The following is a 22,581-nucleotide window of genomic DNA, read 5'->3' as shown; positions in this document are numbered from 1 at the left end:
AAGCTAATTCAATTTTTTTAAAGCCTTTATCACTCTTGACATATCCGACTCATCCAGAATTAACTTGAGTGATATATTCCACCGGCTCGGGACCATTCCAGCAGTTGGTGCTGGACCCCTGTCTCGGCACTTCTGTCAGGCTGGCGCTCTTCCCCCATCTATCATCTTCATTGATCCGCGCTAATGACAGATGGTCGTTGCGGGTATGGATGGTGGGGGGGGGACAGATTGCCCCCGGCTTCACAGGCCTGCTCAGACGGTGCAGGCTGTGTGTGTTTCTCTGGGAGTGCTGGAATATTAGATATCTCACTCGCTCTCATAAACAGGAGTGTCATCAGCAAAGAAGCGCAGCGGCGTAACGGACGAGAGCAGCAGACAAGCGTCTCCTCCAATAAAAGCGCGATAAATCTTTGTGCCATTGCTGCTCTTCTGTCAGCCCCACGTTCTGACGGGGAACCGTGGGGTGATTATCAGAGGCAAACATCTGTCAGGACCGTATTAAAGAGGGGTTTTCTTTTTTCCCGCAGATTTTTGAAATCCCATTAGAGAATCTGGGTCAGTAGCCCAGTCACTCATGTAATGCAGCCAGACACCACCCAGATGCACGGCATGAGGAATGAAGCAAACATGCTCAACTTTCCATAAAAGCATTTTGCTGAATTGTTGGACGCCATGCATTTTGAATGGAAAGTGTATTTAAAGTTGCACCAGCCATGTGTACAGCTCAGCTGCTGCGGCAGCGAGCAGGCGCTATCTGCGAGGCTGCGCTCCGTCTGGAGGAGGACGATCCCTCACGTCGCTTTGCTCATCGCCATCATTTATTAACAAAACTGGATTGCGTTGGACCGTAAACAAGACTTTATTCACTTTTGGTAAAACAGCTTTATTTCACACAACATAATGTAAATAGCAGGTTAGCGGTCAGCGCTGTCGACAGCTAGAAGGTTGCAGGTTTGAATCCCCTGGTAGCAAGGGGCTCTTCTGTGTGGAGTTTCCAAATCATTCCATATATAGAATAGGTAAACTATTATGGTGACTCTAAACTGTCTAGAAGATGGACAGATGGACAGATGGAGAATGTCAATAACAACTGGGACTGGTGTTTGTAGCTAAAATAGATGTCTAACATGTAATTCCACAGGAAGAAAAGCCTTGTCCAGGATTAGCATTTGCTAACTAACGACAAATGCAATCCTTTCATATTGAAACAGCAAAGCTGTCCTTGTTATATTGCTCTTTGTTTAGCCTGGAAGGAAACCTCAGGCGGCTGGTGTATGTACATTAGGAAAATGACCTGAGACTGGGTTGTATAACACTGCATCGCCATGGCAATATTGCCAGGTGAAGCTTTACAGCTACGCTAACATTGAGCCCTGATATTTCCAAAGAGGACCTTTCCGTCACGGGGTAATTAAATCTGTATCATTTATCGGGACGGGGTGGGCGGCAACAAACTCTAAACTTTGAAAGACTCCCTCTAACTAGCTCGGTATAATTTATTCATGAGATTATGGATTTATACGAGGCTAAGTCAATGCAGCGGAGCCCAGTAAGTCGATTAGTGGTCAGAACATGTTGCATCATTACTCATCATTCCTTCTGACTGTTCAGTACATCGACGTTGCACTGCAGGCTGCTCGTTGCGCGCAGGAGGGGAGGTGAGTCGATGAATTATGAACCCAGACCAGGTTAATCCATTATTCTGCTCCAGGCGCCCCCATAGGTTAAAAAAATAGCTTTATACTGTTGGAACTCACTGATGATCCAGAGGAACAAGCTTCTTTTTTTGGTGTTCACGTCTCCACAGAACAAAGCTCATGTTAGATGGTAAGAAGCAGCATTTTTCTGGCCGGACCTGGATGCAGGAACTGTGTTGTGGAGTGCAGCAGCAAGAATAGCATCTATAATTTACAGCAGTCATTAAGAGGAGCTACGGTCACAGAGTCGGCCCCAAACCCAACCAGCCAGCCTCATGGACTAAGATCTTAAAAGCTTTATGCCTCCCGACCATGTCCCAAAGGTCTCTGACAGCCAGCGGGGCGCTTTGGACCCCAACACCGACTCCATGATTTATATTTGCCATAAATTCCTAAATGGAGACGGGGGGCCGGTCGCTTAACTGACCTTTATTGGGATTTCTGCTCCATTTGAAAACCGGATATTAATTAAATATTAAATAAACATGATAGTTTGGCCCCTTCCCAACATGCACAGACACTCTTGAATATTACCCTGTATTTTTTATGGCCCCCCCACTGATTTAGTGAGGCTTTTTTTTATTAACTAGCTTTAATTTTCCATATTGGCACATACTCACACAAAGACGGGTTTTATTCAAATTGAGCAGCACCCTGTTCCAGAATTAAGTTTTATGGGGTCAATTTCAATTAAAAAGCAGCCCCCGACGCTACAGTGTCATGAAATATTTGCTGTCACATGGAAATGAGATCTAATACATCGTCCATATGTAACGCCCGACTTTGTAAATGTGATTAATTTTTCTCTTTAGGTTCGCGGCTGACCAACCCTCCATCCATCTATTGTCTTTTTACATGGACAGAACTTTCAGTTTCCACCCTTTTCTTCAGAAACTTTAAATGCTGCCACAGTGGTGCAGACTTCCAGCGCTGCATTCGATATGAGGAGGGTTTATGAATCATTTATGATGGTTAGGATTCATATATGCAACCATTATTTAAGCTGCAGGCATCCCAGGTGTGCAGAAGGTTTTATTTACCTCTAGAGTCGATGCAGGAGGAATGTTGGAGCAAACTCTGGTGTCCTCGTGTGCAAGTAATGAAGCTGGCATTTGCAGGTGGAGGAACTTTGTTTTGGGACCCTAATTGGAGTCAAATTTAATGACCAGAAATGCAATTTTTACTATCTGCTGGGCACAAATGATGCTTTGTCCTGTAGTCCAGGAAGTTGATTGTGCTGCTGGTTTGTCTGCACACAGAAAACTCTGCTACATCCACTGATGTAAAAGATTATATAGCAGCTCATCTTACTGAGAGTCGGATAAATTGTTCCATTTGTTAGCAGAGATGTGCACTTAGCAAAACAATAGCAACAATTAAAAAAGAAGCTAGGCCACATTCACTCTCTAGCGTGTCTCAAAGCAGATTTTTGTAAAGACAAAGGAGAAAAGTTCTTTTTTGGTGACTTAAATCAGGTTATCCTGCAGTGTTCTTAACTTCTGCGTCAATCCAACGATGCACTTAGCACAATCTCTTTATTAAAGCCAACCACGCACTCAGAGTAAACAAGGACGGTAGCGGCAGCGGAGGAGGACGGCAGGAGCCAGACAGCATAAAGGTCTGAAGAAAAAAAAAAGAACATTCTGAAGTTTTAAAAGCCCCGATGTGAACAGGTCAGTCTCTGAGAATGGGAGAGAGAGTAGAAAGAGAATAGCTGATTAAGAAATGAGACACAAATTGAATGTGTGTGTCAAAGAGAGAGAGAGAGTACTTAAAATCTTCACAAATGCATGCTCTCCAGACAAGTAGAAACACGTTAAAGGCCTCACAAAAAGCCAATAAACCATGAGCACATTATAGGTGAATTGCTTCCCGGATGCAGCCCCTGCATCCCCCTCGCCTAAGTGGATGCACTATCATTTTGTCTGTCCTAAAAAAAAAAAAAAAAAAAAAGGATATGAATATGCGTTTACATCTGTCTTCCATTAATATGCATGCCCGAATCCACATCTCAACACAAAGCCAATTTTCTGGCCATCTGGGAAATGGCTGCTAGAGGTAATGAATATTCTTTATGAATATGTTTTATTTTGCGAGGTGGCGATACATCATGGGCGCGCCGCCGCCAACGCCGTCCTCTTACCCTCCCTCCGTCCCTCTCGTTCACTCTCTCGCCTCTCTGGGGTGTTGGGAACCTTCACTGTAGAGCTTGATGAGTTTAATTACACTCTTTGGAGGGGTGGGGGTGGGGTGGGGGTCTGGATGGATGGATGGATGGACAGATGGAGAGATGGATGATGGGAAGGAAGGAATGGAAAAAAAGCACATTTTCCCACATCGAGTCCCTCTCTCTCTTCCTCTAATGGCAGTCGTAATAAACCGCGCACCTGCTCTGGATGGCGATGCTAGCGAGACAAATACGGCTGCGGCTAATAGCTATCATGACTTCTGCAGTAACTGGTCGGCGTTCCTGATGTTCATTTAATTACCAGAGTAAAATATGGCGGAGATGCTCCACATCTCGGGTTGGGTGTCGCGTTTTCGCATGTTTTCTCTGTGTTTGCACGCACTTTTACAAGCAACGCCGCGTTCGATCCGCTAGAAGGCGCGCGCGGTTGTAGATGGGTTTTATGGCTTTTGGAACGACCTACCATTAAATCTGGCCCGGATCCAGGAAGCTCTCTAACTCTCCGAGCTGCTGCGTTGCCTAATCGCAGGGCGCGTGCATTTCAGAGTTGGAGTTGGAGTGGAGGAAACGTCGGCCTGCGGGCCCCCTCGTATGTCACATCGATGATTTAGATGTCACTGACAGTATTACTGTTGCTTGCACATCTCTAGGGCTTTGGCGCAGTCCATTGGCTACTGATGTCCTTTAATGATTTATGATTGGAGTTCGCCTGCGAGGTCTCCGGAGGATACCTCAGAGGAAGAGGCGCGGGGAGTGACCGGTTTTATGGCAAGACTGGGAATCAATTACGCTAACGGGGGCTAATGAATGCACTTGAGGGAAATGCTCCCTGCACCGAAAGACCTCTTCCTCCCTCTCTCTTTTTGCATATTGATGGTGATGGAACACCCTGGAAATGGACTTCTGTCTGCTCCGTTCACTCCGCTTCTCTCTCTCTCTCTTTTTTTACGGTTTTCCGTTCAGCCCACAAGACGATCGACATTTCGATCACGCAGCCTCGGAAAAGCGCAGGCAAACGCTTCCGGTCCTCCACTGACTAAATAAAACACACCCCATCCCTGAGCCTTTTCTGCTTCCCCAACAATCTGAAGTCATTTTCAATTAAGCCTCCACTGCGGTTGGCCGGCGGAGAGCTCCGAAAGTGCTCCAGTTGCTCCCCAGCGGACACTGTAGGGCTTGAAGAGCGAATAATGGCGAGGCCTTTTACTACCACCAAGGTTAACATGCATTAAAGACATCTGTTTGCTGAGATGGACCTCTGGCAGCGCTCACTTTCACTCCGCAAAAATGCATTAAGGTAAATAATGCCAGGCCAAGAGAGAAATCACCATGTGCGATATGTCTCAGGGAAGTAAAGAAGGCTATGAATACAAAATACGCTATGAATAAGTAATGTGGCGGTAACGGTGACACTGCAGAAAAAAGGGGGGGACAGTTTTTAGAATGCTAAGAGGCTGCCGTGTTCATTCCCTCAAAATGGAAGTCATGCGTGAATTATTTTACATATTCAAGGTAAATGCTTGGACTCTACTTTCTCTGTTTTTTATTATTAATATCTGTCTTTGATTATTTGTATTAGCTAATTTGAATAAATGAGCGTCCAGTTGTGGTGGACTCTGAGCTTTGAGCTCACGTCACTGGTGCTGTCGGTAACAGACTATGACAGTGAGGCCGTAGAAATGTTGATGTTTGGTTAAATTACAGGTTACGTGGATCAAATTATCAGCCGCAGACCTGCCTGAAGAAAGCGAAAAAGTTCAGGAAAATGTGACAGCATCTGTCAGACAGCCAAACACTCACCTCCCAAAGAGCTTTGGCATTGGAAACGGTCCTATGTGGCACCTGGAGGACGCGTTGCTCTATCTTAGCTAATGTTGAAGATCCACACTTAAGTTTCATTCTCTCTCTGTTATTGTAAAATCCTCATGCCAGCGAGTTGCCATAACTGGCTGCGCTCTATCGAGATGTCAGCATGTTTGACCCTGTCAGCTTGAAACAAGTAAAGACATAATTAATTGGATGTGACAGTGTGCACAAAGCCAAATATTCACAGGGTCAAAGTTGTCATTGAAGGTTAAATGTTGCCAGTGTTGCAGTAAATGATGAATAAAGCCCCAGTTTTCACACTGTATTTGCAATTAGAGAACATTAGCTATATTTGTTCATATATATAGTATATCCTCTTTTCCAGTGAAAGAATGTTTTATTATTTAGCCAGTATTTTGAAACACCTTGATGCATTTCCACCAATGTCATCTGGGGAGAAAAAACTTTCCCGCAACCCAACATTCCAAAAAGTGGCTAATAGATATTTCCCAGAATTCTGAAGAACTGAATGTTGGTGATTTGAATGCATTTAGCAGAGACATTGTGGAAATGCAAACGACACAGATTACCAGTTGTTGTTGTTGTTGTTGTTGTTTTTACCTATGTAAATAGGTGTTACTCATATTCCTGGGAATGTCAGCAGAAAAGGGGCTAATCCTTCACCATGAATTATTAAAAGACTACATTGTTATTCAAAGTTTATCACTAAAGATATGATAATAAAACACAAAGAAAATAGATTGTTTAATGAAATAACATTAATGTTTGACTGTATTTACTGGGATTATTAGTAGTAGTATTAACCTTTCAGGTACTCAGTACTCTACAGATAAAGACTATTGTGAAAGTGCTTGAAATTTTCTTTCTGACTGGGAGGGTTTGGTACCTGGGGAGGATTAAGTTTGCACAGACTAACTTTGTAGAAGCTGCATGAGTGATGTTATCACTCGCTGGAACAGACAGATAGAGGCGGACAGGCAGGGTTGCGGGCTCCCACTAATTTGATCTGGTGACATTTTCTTCTCCAGCTCCTTGGGGTAAAAGTGCAGGAGGGACGGGGGATGGACGGGAATGTCGGGGGGGGGCGAGGTGGAGGTGTTAGAGACAGTAAGGGAGATAGAGATGGAGAGCAAGAGAGAGAAATGGTGGAGACACTAATGAACGCAGACAACAAAGAGCCTAACCTGAGCTCCGAGCCCCTGGAGACGGACAGGTTTCTCACTGGGTCAATAAAAGCACTGGACCGTGTCTGCGTTGGTTTGCCCTTCAAGCACCCACTTAGCTGCTCAGGGAGGACATATTGTTCAAGGTTGCAGCAGTTTGGGGCCCTCAATCACTGGAATTCTGAGTTATGGGATACAGACACAGTTTATCCTGGCTGGCTATGTGCAGAAAGCATGCAAAATCCCATGAATCCATATTTACATGAAGAATTTAATGGCGCTAACGAGTGTGGCTAAGTCATTTACTGTATGATGCTAATGATAAAACTGACAAAGAATTCATCAGGTCTTAATGTAGCAATTGTACTTACAGGAGGGCTGTTCTACCCACTGGATATTGTGGTTCTAATTCTTGGAAGAGAGCAGTGAGCTGTATCAAGTAAATCAGAGGGCAGCATATTAAAGGAAGGGAAGGCTGGGTTAGCCAAAAACAGTATGAGAGGATATCGACTGTTGGCTTGTAATTTCATTTTAGGCACCAAGTAGCAAACAAGATATCACACTGTTCATAATCCCCAGCATCCCTGTGTATTCACACACACACACACACACACACACACACGCACACACACACACACACCCTTGTATTTCTATCTTTGGGGGGACCTTCATACATGTAATATATTACCCTAACCCTCAGGATCCCAACTAACCCCCTACCCCCTAATCAAATGGGAGGGGGGGGATGGGGTTTGCGGGATCCCCCCATGTTTTAACATTCAATTAATCATTTAGGGGAATGGCAACACTTTGCAAAGAAGTCCTCAATTTGCTAGTAGAATTAGTATTTCTTGGTACCCAGTATGTCACAAAGATGAGGACACACACCCACAGACACACACTCTCACACACATACTGTACATACACACACACTTCCATACTTTTTGTTGTTGTTATGAATATAGCATTAGGAGAGTCTTAAATCTGAATCTGGGATCCTCACACTGGGGCAGACACACACACACACAAACACACACATAAACACACACAACAAGCCACACTGAGAGGTACACACTGGGTTTCTCCACTAATTCCCCCCACATCTGACATATGTCACTCCCAATCTGTTCAGCGGGCCAGACATCTCTCCAGTGTTGACGTAGCAGACCGCAGAAGGGGGGGGGGAATCTCAGGCGGTTGGGACTGAAACACCGAGAGCTAAAGACAGCAAAATGACTGAGGAGGAAGAGCGCATCAATGAGGAGCTAGAGCTCTAGCGGCTGCTCGCTACCCTCTCAGTGTTAATTAGTCATTTGGAAACAACACCATCTGTTCTTTAAGAAAGTCAGATGCACGGTCTACAAAAGATGCCACCACTCCTGAAAACATTAGCCAGCCGCCAAGGCAAATAACTCAACACGCCCTGGGCTTCTTTTTTAACACAACACACCAGCTAGACAGGCATCTGCTACATTTGTTATACATTTAGTGGGTTCGGATCTCATCCCGCAGACATTTTGTGAATAATGTAAACATATGGAAATGAAGAAGGCGAGCAGGAGAATCCACCTGTAAGGAATCTTTAGGTGCAGACAAATGGAAGTGGATTGCCATCATGTGGCTGATGGTGGATATCACAGTAAATTCTGCTCTGTGGAGAGGCTCGTTTGTATCTACGCTATCAGATGTGCAATAGAGGAATCAGTCAGGGAGGTTTCTCTTCAATGTCCAGCACAGTATTAATATATATGAGTTGGAAATGTGACAAAAAAGGTTAAATATGCAATTTAACAAAGCAAAACCCTCTTAATATTAGCGTAATAAAGAGCAGGACCAGGTCCTCTTGGGATTCCACTCACAGAGCTCGATGCAATGACCATGTTTTACATCACCAATCTGTTACACAGGGATCTCCCCTGCTTCAATCCCATGGATGATTAACCATGATAATTAAGGTTTTTGGACATTTTCCACAGAGTGGCAGACGCGGCAGCTGGTGACATTCATGCATTCCCAAACACAGAGGAGGGAATTAACAATGAGGCCTCCGTTCATTTCAGTGCTCGCTACGTCTGCAGCGCTGGCACCAGTTCAAGAGCAGTCGAGCAGTGGGAAAAGGCTGCTGCTGGGCTGCAATGTTGCAATGTTGCAGCGTAGGCAGTGCACGTGATGGGAGATACTGGGAGGGATGGCAAGTGTTAAAGCTGTGAAATAAATGTCATAGAATCATCGTAAAAAGTTTAAAGTTCTGTGCTAAAAACAGTTTTTAATAGAATGGTGTTATTTAATTTTCGAAACTGCACAATTCTTCTGCCGTGCTCGAAACTTGTCAGTGGCGTTGTTTTTGTCTCTCTTGGCCAACTAGTATTATTAGAGTCTCACCTAAAAATCAACTCCAGTTAATCAAACTCAGCCACAATGTTATTTCTTTGATTTTTGAGGAGAACTGTGTGATTATTTTAATGTGTCACAGAAAAAAAGAATGTGAGCTTGACCATGTTTAAGGATACTACAGTAAATTTATATATAATATATATAATTGTTTAGTCATTAATTACTAAAGACAAATAAAGATTACAAATGGATTTATTTGGAAAAAAACATTGTCTTCTAAAATATACTCAAGAGAGACAAAATATTGCACTTACATGGCATAAACGTCACGATTTTTTTTATTAGTTTTTCCACTTAATTAGATTATTTTATACTTTTCCGTGCCTTAATGTGAGCTTTTCCCCATTTTCATGTTTGTAACGGAAGAAAAGGGGTGATGATGAAAACTCAATTTCCCACAATGCCTTACGAGAGCGGAAATGACAGGGGCTCCATGGAAACGGTCGGGTGGCGTACCACCGACGTCTACAGAAGAGGCACCGACACAGTGAGCTAGTGTAAAAAATAAATCTGTGTTTTTATATCCTTTCTCGAAACATTACGATTTTCTTCCATGAGAAGATGAGTCGTACACCAGATGCAAGAGTGAGGTAGGGGAATATACCGCCACCGTTGGGATCGTTACAGGAGAACTGTTGTTAGCGAAGCTAATGTTACCTGGTTAGCTCGTAAACCAACCTCACCTAAATTAATTTCGCTGCCTTTACACCATGCAAATTATTTCGTTTACAACCTATTCTCAACCCTCCTGATAGCTTTAATAGTTGAAAGGATTGTTAGACTGCGTAGCTTGCTTGTTGATTTAACATTCATCCCCTTAGTAAAGTGTTGATCTTTATTTCATATCAATTTGCAATCATTTTTTCATTTACAGCCTAACAGTTTGTGGTTTATTTTATCTTGTGGTGTTCTTTATGTTGTTCTAGGGACAACCAGACAAGGAAGATCCAGGAAAATATTAACAATGTTGAGAAGCACTTTGGAGAGATGTGCCAGATGTTCGCCGGTTACGTCCGCAAAACAGCCAGGCTACGAGACAAAGCAGACCTGCTGGTGAAGGAAATCGGCGTGTACGCAGACCTGGAGACGCCAAACCTGAAGAGGGGCATGAAGGAGTTTGCTGATCACTTGGCCAAAGTAGAGGACTACCGACAAGCTGAGGTAAAAGGATGCATCTAAACACATGAAGTGGGTTGTTTCAAACGCCTGACCAGACTTGGCTTCTGCACTGCAGGTGGAACGGCTTGAAGCCAGAGTTATAGAGCCACTGAAAAGCTACGGAGCCATTGTAAAACGCAAGCGGGTGAGTGGATGTAGGAGCCACGCTGAATGATGAGCAGACTGTGAGGTCCAAGACATGTTTCTCATATGTCCAAATCATCGTTTAAGGTGTTAAGATGATGTGCAGCTCCATTTTGGGCTGTTTTACTTCAATTTAAATAAGTGTAGCTGTTTAAAAGTATGTCTTTTGATTACTAAAGCTGCAGCAAGTTGTGTATATTGAAAAAAAGCTAGACTAGAGTGCAGTTTATATCACAGTCGCAAGGGGGCAGTGTTGGTACACCTACCGTGTGATTAGTCTGCGTCTTTAAGGCAATAATTTTGTCATTATTGTGTCATAAATTCCAAAGCACGATGAGTAAAGCGCTACAGCGTTAAATTCACATAAAGTGCGAGCTGATTTATGCACCTCCCACTTCATAATGCATATTTGATGGTTGTTGTGGATGCTAACTGGCGCTCCTCTGCATGTGTGCATCCACACAGGAGGATTTAAAGACGACTCAGAGTGCCCGAACACGAGAGACCAAACAGATGGCCCAGCTTGAAAGGACCAGACAGAGAAACCCCTCAGACAGACAGATCATTGTATCCTTTTTCGGAGGGATGATCTACAGCACCCGCTAATTGCAGGGACAATATCTTATTTGAATGGAACCATTTATTACATCCTTGACCAGTCCTTCAGTCTCAGGTGTGTATCTGCGCCGCTGCGGATTCAAGCTCAGGGCTGAAACACGTTTCAGAGCTGACAAGGAGACATCCAAACACAAGTTAAACAGATGCTTGTTTGCAGAGTAGTTATAAATATACCTGATTAAAAGGCACAAGAAGGTTGTTGTTTTTTCCGTTCAGACTAATTCTACAGTGCAGACAAAGCATTTAAACACGACACGTGGCGAAGGAAGCAGGAGTCAAAGTTGCTTTCTCCGTTCACAGGCTGAAAGTGAGCTCCAGAGAGCCACCATGGACGCCACGCGCATCACCAGGCAGCTGGAGGAGACCATAGACGAGTTTGAGCGGCAGAAAATCCGGGACATTAAGGTCTCCTCCGCCGTACTTTATTTCACAGGACGCCTCGTCGGCGTTGGAAATATTAAAAAGCTCTTTTTCATTTTGGCTTGCAGAAAATATTTGGCGACTTTGTGACGGTGGAGATGGCGTTCCACGCTAAGGCCCTCGAGGTGTTCACCCTGGCCTACCAGAGCATTCAGAATGTGGACGAAGAAGAAGACCTCGAGGTAGGCTGACGGCGCCAAGGAAGCCGTGATGATACACTCACACTCAAAGCTAATAAAATTCTATTTGCAGGCTATGATGTGTCACAACACAGCCTTTGTTTAGCTAGTGTGAGCTAGCATCCATTACTCATTCACTCATTAGTCACAGTCCCCACCCTTTAACTGTAGAGAATCCAACTATTCTAGGTCACAATCGCTACCTACGCTTTTCTGAAGTCTGATGGACTATTTTAGGGAGGAGAAACAGTTTTAAGTCGCCAGGCTGTTGCCGCAGTGGCCGTTCCATCCTCCACCCATCCTATCACACGTATTCTTTGCCTTTTCTCTCACCGAATCACCTCATTCCATTCACGTCGGAGCGAAACTGCTCTGCAAGACGAGGCTGTTTTCTAGTGAGTCACCAAACGAAGCACGGAAGATTGAATCACCCCAATAGGCACAATGGCATGACGATAAATCTAATCTAGGACGGTTGTGTCATTTTTAATCACCCCCCACCCCCCCGCACTGGCCCAAACATCAGTCCTTTGAAGCACACCTGTTGAGAAAGTCCACCAGCAGTCACTCAAAATTGGTTTTTCCTCCTGATTTTCATTAAAAGAGACCAAAACTGTCTTTGGCAGGTGTTCAGGAGCTCGCTGCACCCCCCCGACTACCTGTCCCGCTTAGACATAGTGCGTGCTAATTCCAAAACCTCCCTTGATCGGACCGGCTCTTTCCTGGGTACGTCGGGGACTTTACAGGTAAGATCCCACATGAAGACTCGCAGAAGGCCCCGTTTTTGATAAAATGGCTGTTTTAGGAGCTCCTGAGAGGTTGGTCATCTCAGCGTGGGCTGTCATGGTTCAGTTTTCATGGCATTGCACGGCAGCGACATCGCGCACCATCATGAGCTCTGAGGCGCAGGAAGTGAAGCGTGTGTGCTTCCACCCTGAATGCTTAGGTGGAACTTTTAGCGACGAGCTAGCGCTGGAATTTGGTGTCATCTTTATGTGTTTTGCTTGTTGTCCATGGTCACAGCAACAAAGGGCTTCCCTCCGACAGATGAGGAGAGAGGAGGAGGAGGAAGAGGAGGATGAAGACGAATCCGAAGAGGAGGACGATGACGAGGAGGAGACAGATGATGAGAACTAACCTGACAGGAGACTGTATCTCAAAGGTGCTTTATTATTCGTCAAAAGGAACCTTTGTGTTGCCAAAGCCGCCTCACGCGGGCTCTGCTAGCAACTCTTCTAGCGCCGGTGTGTTAGATTTGTCCTAAACTCACACTTGCCCTTGTGTTTCCAACCTCTTTAGTGTCTCTGCTCGCAATATTCGTGACGTTCCTTTCGTATTTTTCTACATTAAACTATTGAAACCTCCCCTCGCCTTTTGTTGCAGTTCGCCTCCGTCATTTAGGCGACGTGAGCGGTGGGCTGCGTGCGTCGTCTGTGCCGCTGCGTCAGCTGATGGCTCCTATGTCTCCAGCGCATGAGTCATTTGATACGTTCATCATTCCTCGGTGGCCGCTGTCACGATGAATATGTTTCCTCCCCTGGGCTTGTGCACACAGCCATGTTACTGCTTCATTTCCTCATCTGTCAGAGAACATCTCAGTGTTTACACACAAAGGTTACTAAAACCCGTCCTCGCGGCGATGCTAATGATCTCGGGGACGAAGCCGCGTGGGTGTCGTCTGTTTTTTTTCGGTTTTTTTCCCCTTCCTCAAACCCTCAGCACAATCGTTTAATGCAAATAAAGGTTAACGTGTGCAGCCGCATTAAGGCGCTCATACCGGTTTGCCTTTGTGGATGTGAATGGCCTGTGTTGCAGTGAGTCACCTATAAAGTGTGTTTGTGCAGCTGAGTCAGACACTTTCGCCACTGCAGATAAACCTGAAGGCTCCCTGAAAACCCACTTTTGACCGAGCAAAGCGGGGTAAAATGAAGGGTTACTGGTGGTAATTAAACCAAAATGGAAGCTTAGAAATCTAGAAGATGTGGGAAGGAGGAGGGGGGGATCTGTGGAGGTCAGCCTTGTCTCCAGGTCCTTATCGGTGGCTCTGACTCATTGGCCCTCACAGCTCCCCTATCAAGTCTTCATGACCCACGGCACACGTCAAGCTCGTGCGCAGTGCTTCTCCCTCCTTTTTTAAAAAAAAAATAAACTGCACATACCACAGGTTTGCAACCTGTAATGGGAGATTTAGAAAAAGGAGGCAGTCAAGTGCAATCTGCCCCTGCGCTGCTGGGGCGCTGTTCTCGCTGTTCGCCGACAGGGGGCGCTATTTAAGAGTCCCTACCCGGATCTGGGCAGCTGTGTCGCGCACACTATGTTCCCTCCAGTCTGAAGGTAGATGTAAATGGATCAGTTCCTTTGATCCTCCAGGCTTCCAACGCAGCTGCCAGCGTTTTGCGTCTGCTTTGCGGGTTTGGAATCACATCTGGAGGCTGCATGCGTCGACGTTTTAACAAGGCTTTTTAACATTTTTTTCCCCCTTACCTTGCTAAAACAGAAACCAGCGCGCGCGCGTGTGTGTGTGTGTGAGGAAAGCGGACTGCAGAATCCTACAAACGGTCCCCCCCCAAAGTATCTGACACACAACCAAATGAGGAATCCCTCCTCTCCCTCTGACTCATCTGCAGTCACTCCCAGTGGTTATGCCTTTCTCAGGGAGTTTTACTTTTTGATTTATTTAAAAACATGTGACCAAAACTCCTTGGTCTTATTTCTGCAGATGAGTGATTGCATGAAATCCCGTGTCCGGCGCGTGCGTGCCTGCGCGTGCGGTGTGCGTGCACGTACAGTAGAGCTGTTTGGAATATTAACTACAGTGCCATGCTGGCAGCTGTTATAAAATCAAGAGGCAGCATAGCCGGAGTGTGACTCACACACTGACTCACTGACAGAGCTGCCGCTGTGTGTGTGTGTGTGTGTGTGTGTGTGTGTGTGTGTGTGTGTGTGTGTGTGTGTGTGTGTGTGTGTGTCTGGCAGACACACTATTTGTTGCTGGTGTACTGAGAACTCTGAGCACAGTTATGGGCCCTGTATTTCACACTATAACGAAAGGTGGCTTCGTGTGTGTGTGTCTGTGTGTGTGTGTGTGTGTGTGTGTGTGTGTCCACCAAACGTGGACATGAGCAGGCCATGAAATCTGATCTACTGTCAGACCAATCCAGTTGAGCTGGTTGACAGGCAAGCTGACGCTGTCAGTGATAATAAGAAGAAATAAATGTTGCGCGGCATGAATCACACACACGTGACAGGAAGTAGGGGGACATTAAAGTGTGTGTTGGGAAGGCAGAGCAGGAACTGTTCCTTGTGTCCCCAACAACGCCGCAGACTCGCAGTGGAAACATTCTGAATTCTTCTGTCCTCAGCAGGAAATTGTTGAATTTTGTGTGTGCGTGTGTGTCTCAGCGACATGACATATTTCTGACTGTGGACTTTGGGTCACATGACCGGAGCCCTTGACCGTCCTCCTCAATCGTCCTCCCAGTTCCCCGGCATCCACTTGAATGACAGTTATTGTCCTGTCATTTTCCTGCATTCCAGGAGCCCCCGTGCACAAATAAATCAAACAAAGCTGCTTTTTTTTTTTTACAAACAAATATTCAGAACCGTAAATCTGTGAGTGTATTGCTGTCTGTCAGCGCCGTGCAGATGTCCTCTGGTCCTGGTGATTGTCTGATGAGGAGCTACCGCCTGAAAGTGGCATCCCCAGTCCAGCCCTCCATAAATCACAGCTGGCCTTGAATAAAAGGGGAAGCAGAAACCCGTGTGTGTGTGTGTGTGTGTGTGTGTGTCTTATTGTTACATATGCGTACACAAATACTTATTCTACTAGCAAAGTGGGACCATGGTTTGCAAAATTAGGACATTTTGGTGGACCCCACAACTTCAAAGGTTTTAGGGTTGAGGTTAGAATTGGGAATTTAGAATTTAGGTTGGGGTCAAAAGGTTATTTGGGATGATTTTGGTAGGTAGCTGGGTAATGTACTGCGTCTATGAAAGTCCCCTTAAAGGTAGAAATACGTGTATGTGTGTGCAGATATCAAACATCCTCACAATAAATCAGTATTGTATTGCAGCGTTAAATGGTCAAGCATTCCAGTTTAGCTCGCCTGTCTGACAGCGAGTGTGTGTGAGATGTTATCTTTCATACAGAGTTTCATCCTCAATCTCTCGCTCTGCCAGTCAAGCTAAGCCTTCCGCCCCTTCGTGTCACGGGGCTGCTGTCGATGATTTCGAAATCCTCTACTTTCAAAGCGATGGGAAAGAGGCAGAATGAGCGCGTGTGCTCGCATGTTGCGCAAAAAGGGGTCTTATCGCCCGGAGCTGTTTTGTGATCAGCGAGGAAGGCCTTGGCTCAGGCCTGTTCGGGAGCTCACTGTCGCTTCAACCTTGGCGTTTCGCTCTGTGTGTGTGTGTGTTTTTCGTTTCCCGGGACTTTCATCAGCCTGATATCAGAGTCATTATGAAATTGTTTGCGTGTTAGCCAATCCCGTCAGTGGAGCAGCAAGAGTGTTTTTTGTTGACCAACCACTTCCTAGTACAACATTATGCTCCTATCAGCATTAGCTTGCAACACATTAGCCTGTCAAACTGGCAACAAATAACCGTGAGGTTTTTCAACGACTGATAAAAGCAGAACAACCTGTGTTAGCATGATTGATTGTTGGAGTCTGTCACTGGTGGGCTAAAGAATTCTGACCTTTTATCCTGGAGTCGGCTGTGGCGTTCTACTCCTGCTGTTGTATTCAGATCAGCTCCACAGAAAATGAGAGCTAACGTGGATAAACCGCTCTAGGTATTTAGCACTTTTTCCAACAAAATGACTCATGCTGAGGTTGTTGCCCCATAAATACTGTAACCAAACATCCAAACAGAACACACCTCATAGGAACACCCCTGCAGTAGTTTGGAGTGCATTTAAATTTTAGCGTTTTTGACAAATTCTTTGTTTTTACCTTTTTATTCAGAATTCTCAGCCAACTCACAGCCATTATATCAAGGCTCAAAATAAAATGAAATGAGATTGATGTAAATTACTTATATATTTATAGCAGTTCGTCATTTTCATTAAAATCAGTTCACTCAAACATTTTTTTAATATTACACCTCTGAGAACTAAACTGGTCTCCAGGTGCTTAACAGAAACCCACAGCCAGACCCCTGATCCAGCAAGAGTGGCAGGAAGCTACATTTACACGGTCTCCTCCTTTATTTGCCAAAGGTTTTTACCGGCCGGTGCAGCACCACTCGCGACCCGTTATGGGGCCACAAACCAGCCGTTTGAAACCTCCCCCCAACCCCAGTGTAGCACAGGATTGATGAACTTTAAAGATACCCTTACAGAATCGAAATATCTTTCATTAAAAGTTACAGGTTATGTCGACGCCGCTCTGCAACGATGAGGCGTAATTCACGTCCAAGGAAATAATTCACAAGGAAGAGTGAAGCAGCTGAATGTGCACAGCGGGTCGTGCAGGGGTGGAAGGAAAAATATTTGCCCCATTGCAACAAAGTCCTTATTATCCCCAAAAGTGAAAAAAAAGATCTTGTTTCTCCCGAGTACACACACACACACGGACTCTCTCCAGCATGAAAAATAAAGTCAGAATGTGACATGAGAAGCTCTCAGGACCAGCCGCAGCCAAGCATGTCGGGTGGGGGACGTATCTATGTCTGGAAGCAGCGAGTCACCGAGTGATGTGTTAAGTGTCTCTCTGGGACATTCTAACGCACGACAGCGTGGTATAAGGAGAGGACAGCGCCAGCGGTTGGGGGGAGGCGAGCACGTCCCTCGAGCACATCTCAGCCTCCTGTGAGCTGCGCTGACCCCTCCGTGGTACCTCACTTCAATTTGACACGACGTGTCAAAACACAGCCCGTGTTCCCAAACACGGGGGAACCGGATTCAAAGGAAATATGAAGGAAAAAGACACAGAGATTCCGGTAGATGTCTTCAAGAGGACGTGTACACACACAGTGGCAGTGAGACAGCATGGGAACAGCTAGTCCTCTAATGAGGTCTATCCCATGAGGATTTAGTACGACACAGAGGAATGCAGGCTCCCTGCTCTCATGACTGAACCAACCTCACACACACCAATGTGCGTACCTCTATCTTTGTGAGGACCCTTGTAGACCCCACCCTGGCTCTAGAGCTAGCCTAAGCCTTAACCCTAAAACCTGGTAGTTAGTTAAAAGTCTAAATCCTCCCACGTACCTTTGAATTTTTGAGGAGCAAAAAAAAATGTCCTCACTTTTATAGGGAAGCCAGTGCGGATATCCAGTCCTCACTGCATTGCACGTATAAGAACTTGCAAACACGCGCGTGCGCACGCACACAGATGGAGCCGCTTTGCTGTCCGAGCTGCCCTCTTACACATGAATGAGAAAAGATAGAAGGCACCCGATACCGGGGCTGCTGGGTAATTTGGTGAGCACTGCTTTAGAGACAAACATAACAAGCACACTGGGGAATTTGACACGACTCTGACACAAGAGCGAGCACAGGCAGGAAGACGGGGGAAGCGGCGTCGGAAAGCAGAGTCGGGAGAGGGGCTACATAATAAGGCCATGGGGGGGTCAGAGAGAGGGAGCAGACAGAGAGTCTCTGAGACGTGACAATACGAATCTCCGAAACGAGTTTGTTCGCTAACATTTGTTCGCAGGGACTGACGCACAGTCTGGATGCCAAGTTTAGCGAGTTTAGCACAACAGATCTGGTGTCTGAAGCGGACAGACCCCGGTCCACGATGGCCTGCTGCTACGTGGTAGACGTCCCGTACGGCGGGGGCGTCCGTCTCAGTCACGACTCAATCGCGTGGACAGTTTCAACTCTTTAGAGAAGTTGGAGAGGAAGGCCGGTGCTGTGGCCGTGCTAGGAGCCGCCATTAGGCACGGCCACGCTTGAAATGATAAACATGCTAAGCTATGACACGCTAACGCCAGGATTTCGGATCATCCTTCCGATTCTTGAGAAGAAATTTCATACATCAGAGCGTTAACATCCTGCTTGTTTTGTAACGTCCTGAAGTTTAGCGTTACGTTGTTGCCAATCGACGTCACTCCACAGCGGCCGTGCCCTCCAGCGGCTTTCGTTTTGGAAAATATGGCGAGGGTTGCCAGGGAGATCCTGCTTGATCCGTCATAATTAAGTAAGACCGGCGATTGCACAACTCTCGCCCCTTGGCTCACTCGGCTCAGCAGGGAGCCCCCGGTGGACGCCAGAGGGAGCGCGCTAACCTGTGACGCCGTGGCCTGGCGGCGAGGCGAGGAGCGCAGGAAGATGACAGAAGGAGCAGTAAGGATCATGGGAGGATTTGACAAAGCTGACGTTTATTGCTTGACATGGATTTTGATTTTAAACTCAATAGAGCAGAGTGTGAGCTGATTACTGTCACTCTGTGTGTGTGTGTGTGTAAATATATTAATCATTGTGAATTACATGACTTGTTTTGATTTCATTCCACATCCTTCCTCTGTTGTCCAATAAAAGTGAACTCAGATTAGCCGTAATCTCCCTAAATCCCATTAATATTCGCTTCGGTACGACATGATCTCTCCTATGTGACAACATCCCTCTGTAAATTTGCCTTGTGTGTCTCTGCTCACCCGACAGCATGTTCGCATGCCTGTTGTTCAGCCTGGGTTATTAACCTTGGCTCTGTACCCCAGGGGTGACGATCTGGGGCCCGCCTGTCCTGTCAGGGGTGACCTTCACGCGAGAGATTGAGCCAACCTTCGCATATGTCCGATCCCTGCGGTGGATCACCAGCAGGGATCACCACGGCTGGACTCTGTAACAGCGCATTTCTAATATCCAGAGAACTCAAAACCACCACTCAGGAGCTATTTTAAGCTATTTTTCCAGGACAAAACAATGGTGCAACATTTCCACTGTGGGGCAACAATTTCTATTAATTTGTAATTACCGATACTCGGAATCCTGGCAGTCCTGGCGTAGGTCTCATGACTTGACCGCGGACTTTCCTTGGCAAGTTCACTTTCATTTCTTTATTTTTAATCTAGGATGGATCAAGTGCATCGCCTCAAGTTACCAGAACAGTCGACGAAGGAGGGTGACTGATGGCGGCGCATCACATATAGAAGCGAGGACCACCCACCATTAATCTACTGGATACCAGGAGGTCCACCCATGGCAGCTAATCCACGGAGTTCCACAACTGCGTTTTCCGGGATCATAAAAGAAAGCAAAGGTGTTGTTCTAGTTCCAGGAGGGAATTCAAATCTGCCTAGCTGGGCGGATTTTCGCTGGTTTCAGGGTCTGCTAGGGGACGGAACTTATGCATGTGTGTGTGTTTGCTACATATTAAAGACTGAAACTCCTATTTCACCCATCAAGTGAGGACATACTGGCTGGTCCTCACAACATCAAAGGCCTGTTTGAGGGTTCACACTTGGTGTGAAGGGTCAGGATTGAACTGGGTTTAAGGGTCGGGGTTACGGCTGTAAGGCCCTCACGATTACAGGAGTACAAGAATGTGTGTGTGTGTGTGTGTTGCACAGTTGTGCAACACCAGTGCATTCGCCCCAAAGCAAATAGCAACATTCTAAGAAGAGGGGGTGTGAGTGTGTGAAAGTGTTGTTTTGCACGTTTTTCCAACCAAAGTCGTTCACATTCAATCTGGAGGCCTTGCGCAAGTATTTTTTTTTCATTTTCCTCTCTGATGTGACGTTGAACGTGCCACCAAGGTCACAAACAGCTTCGCCGCCACTTCCGAAAACATCTCACCTACGGTGGGGGGGGGGGGGGTTGCATTTATTTAATGACGAACGCTAATGATAGGTTAGCGGCGTTTCTCTGGGATTTGAGGAAAAAGGTCATCTGGGTTGTACAAAATGCTTCGCTAAATAGGTGTTGACTCTACTTGTAAGTGCCTGTCAGTCTGCTCACATTCCTGCGTAACCATAAGCTCCGCATTTCCAGGTGAAAACCCTGAGCCTCGGCCCCCCCGTCTCTGAAGTTTCCACCGCCGCTCAAATTCGTCCTGGACGGATGCGGCCACGCATAACAACGCCAGCAGTCGTGTCGGCTAGCTGTCCGCTAGCAGGTTTGGTCCCGCGTTTGCATTTATTATCGGGCCGAGGCATCGAAGGAATGCAGCGATTACGCAACACGAAGAGACGTCAGGTGATTTAAAGGTCAGGATGGATCAGAAACAGCTAACAGAAAACAGCTGTTGTTTTTTTTCCTCTTTCTTTTATGAAACTAAGGCGAGTCGAGGGTTAGCGCCGTTAGGTGTTCTTGCTTATTGCCATAACCTGCTGATTATTAGCCATCCGCTAGCTACACATAATAAAGGCTAACGGAGGTGTTTTGAAACTCTTAACTGGTCATATGTGCCGCTATGACGCTTAGCCATCCTTTAATATCGTTTACACTGTAATCAGATTACATTTCTCTTTTCCTGCAGCATCCCAGTTTTTGGTGGTTTTCTTTATAACTCGCTTTTATTAAAACTTTTTGACCCTTTGCTTTATTTTCTGCCCTTTTTCTGAAAGTTAGAATTGCCCGAAGCAGAGATACTAATGTTTTCCATGCTCTCGTGCTGAAGGTTTCAAGGTTTATTGAGTTGATTTTCTCCAAAAACACCCCCGAAACCTAACTCCAAATGGTCAACTAAGCAGTATCATCAGTCGGGCAGGTTTTGGGGGGGCTGCCCCCACCCTTTCCTCCCACTGCAGGGGCTGTTTTCCACAGACAACAATCCCTGAAAAGTCATAAACCTGCATTATACAATTCAGATTTAAGTGGGTCTGAAGCTGCAGTAAAACCTGACTCACCCACCGCAAACAGGGAAGCGGAGCACCTGTGTCGAAAGACAAATATGAGGGCTGATGAAACAGATGTTTTGGTGACAAGGCAACCCCCCCTGTCAGCGGTGGCGGGGGGCAATATCCTCAGAGCCTTCCGAGTAAACCCGTGTTTGCTGACGGTTGCGCGGACTTTTCCAAGAATAGGAGACGTAGAAGAGGAGACGTAGACGGGGGGGGGGGGGGGAATCGCCAACCAGGACACAGACTCCTGGTTGCCCCCCTCCCCCCTCCCAACTAGCATGACTGCTGTTCCCTTTTTGCCAAATGGGAATCCTGTGTTTACTCACCACATAAACACCAGCCCGGGCCTGGTACCAACATTGATTAGAGTCACTGAGCACACACATATGTTAGTCAGTGCCCCCCCCCACCCTGGTGACATACGGATGTCCGCCCCTCCTGAGATCAGGATGTGAGTCTGTTCAGCACGTTTCTGCACGGCTGGGCTGCAGTCACCTTCTCTCCATACTGGGGATAATGGGAAAGCCTTGACCCAGTCCCCCCCCCCCCCCCCCCATTGTCCCACATCAAGGTCGTTCTTTCTGCCAGGGATAACGAGCCGCGCCGGTGCTCCGATATGAGTGTCAGCAGAATAATGACGGCGTTCTAGGCTGCAGGAATTCCATCGCTTGAGTCATCTCACCCTGTAAATTCCTTCGTCTGGCCCCACAACGAGAGGCACCCCCCCACCCGCAAACACACGGACCCTTTTGACGTGCAAAAATTTCAATTGGAAATGTCGCTGACTTCATGCCGTCCTTGTGCTGCCATGACGACAGCCGTTGTGTGTGACGCTGTAACACACGGTGCAGTTACATCAAAGGATCGTGCGTAAGGTTAGACCGTCCTCCGGACCTCATTGCTCTGGAGTCAAGCTAAAATCTGCAGCCAAAATGAGCTAATAAGGAAGCACGCTTGGAACAGCCAAGCAGCACGTTTCGGGCCCCCGTGGCAAGGTGGCA

At 46.3% G+C, this 22,581-nt stretch overlaps 1 protein-coding gene across 6 annotated transcripts; it reads left to right on the top strand.

The window, feature by feature from the left end:
- The first annotated feature begins 9,678 nt into the window (after positions 1 to 9,678).
- Positions 9,679 to 20,963, top strand: cibar1 (CBY1 interacting BAR domain containing 1). Of its 6 annotated transcripts, XR_003890362.1 has the most exons (11): positions 9,681 to 9,859; positions 10,196 to 10,430; positions 10,504 to 10,572; positions 11,037 to 11,138; positions 11,239 to 11,244; positions 11,490 to 11,594; positions 11,678 to 11,791; positions 12,415 to 12,534; positions 12,812 to 12,950; positions 19,811 to 19,998; positions 20,730 to 20,963. XR_003890362.1 is itself a non-coding variant. In XM_011618745.2 (10 exons), exons 1-9 carry the CDS (start codon positions 9,831 to 9,833, stop codon positions 12,923 to 12,925), a joined length of 894 nt encoding a protein of 297 aa, XP_011617047.1. In that variant the 5' UTR covers positions 9,681 to 9,830; the 3' UTR covers positions 12,926 to 12,950; positions 19,811 to 20,140. The 6 variants fall into 6 exon arrangements, 5 of the variants coding, with proteins under 5 accessions (XP_029701374.1, XP_029701373.1, XP_011617047.1 ...); XM_011618745.2 differs by lacking the exon at positions 20,730 to 20,963 and having other exon boundaries at positions 19,811 to 20,140; XM_011618746.2 differs by lacking the exons at positions 19,811 to 19,998; positions 20,730 to 20,963 and adding an exon at positions 13,172 to 13,564.
- Positions 20,964 to 22,581: the final 1,618 nt, after the last annotated feature.

Source organism: Takifugu rubripes, chromosome 12, assembly GCF_901000725.2.
Source record: "Takifugu rubripes chromosome 12, fTakRub1.2, whole genome shotgun sequence".
NCBI lineage: Eukaryota > Metazoa > Chordata > Actinopteri > Tetraodontiformes > Tetraodontidae > Takifugu > Takifugu rubripes.
Note: the sequence above shows the minus strand (reverse complement) of the source record. Positions and strands in the feature narration are given on the sequence as shown.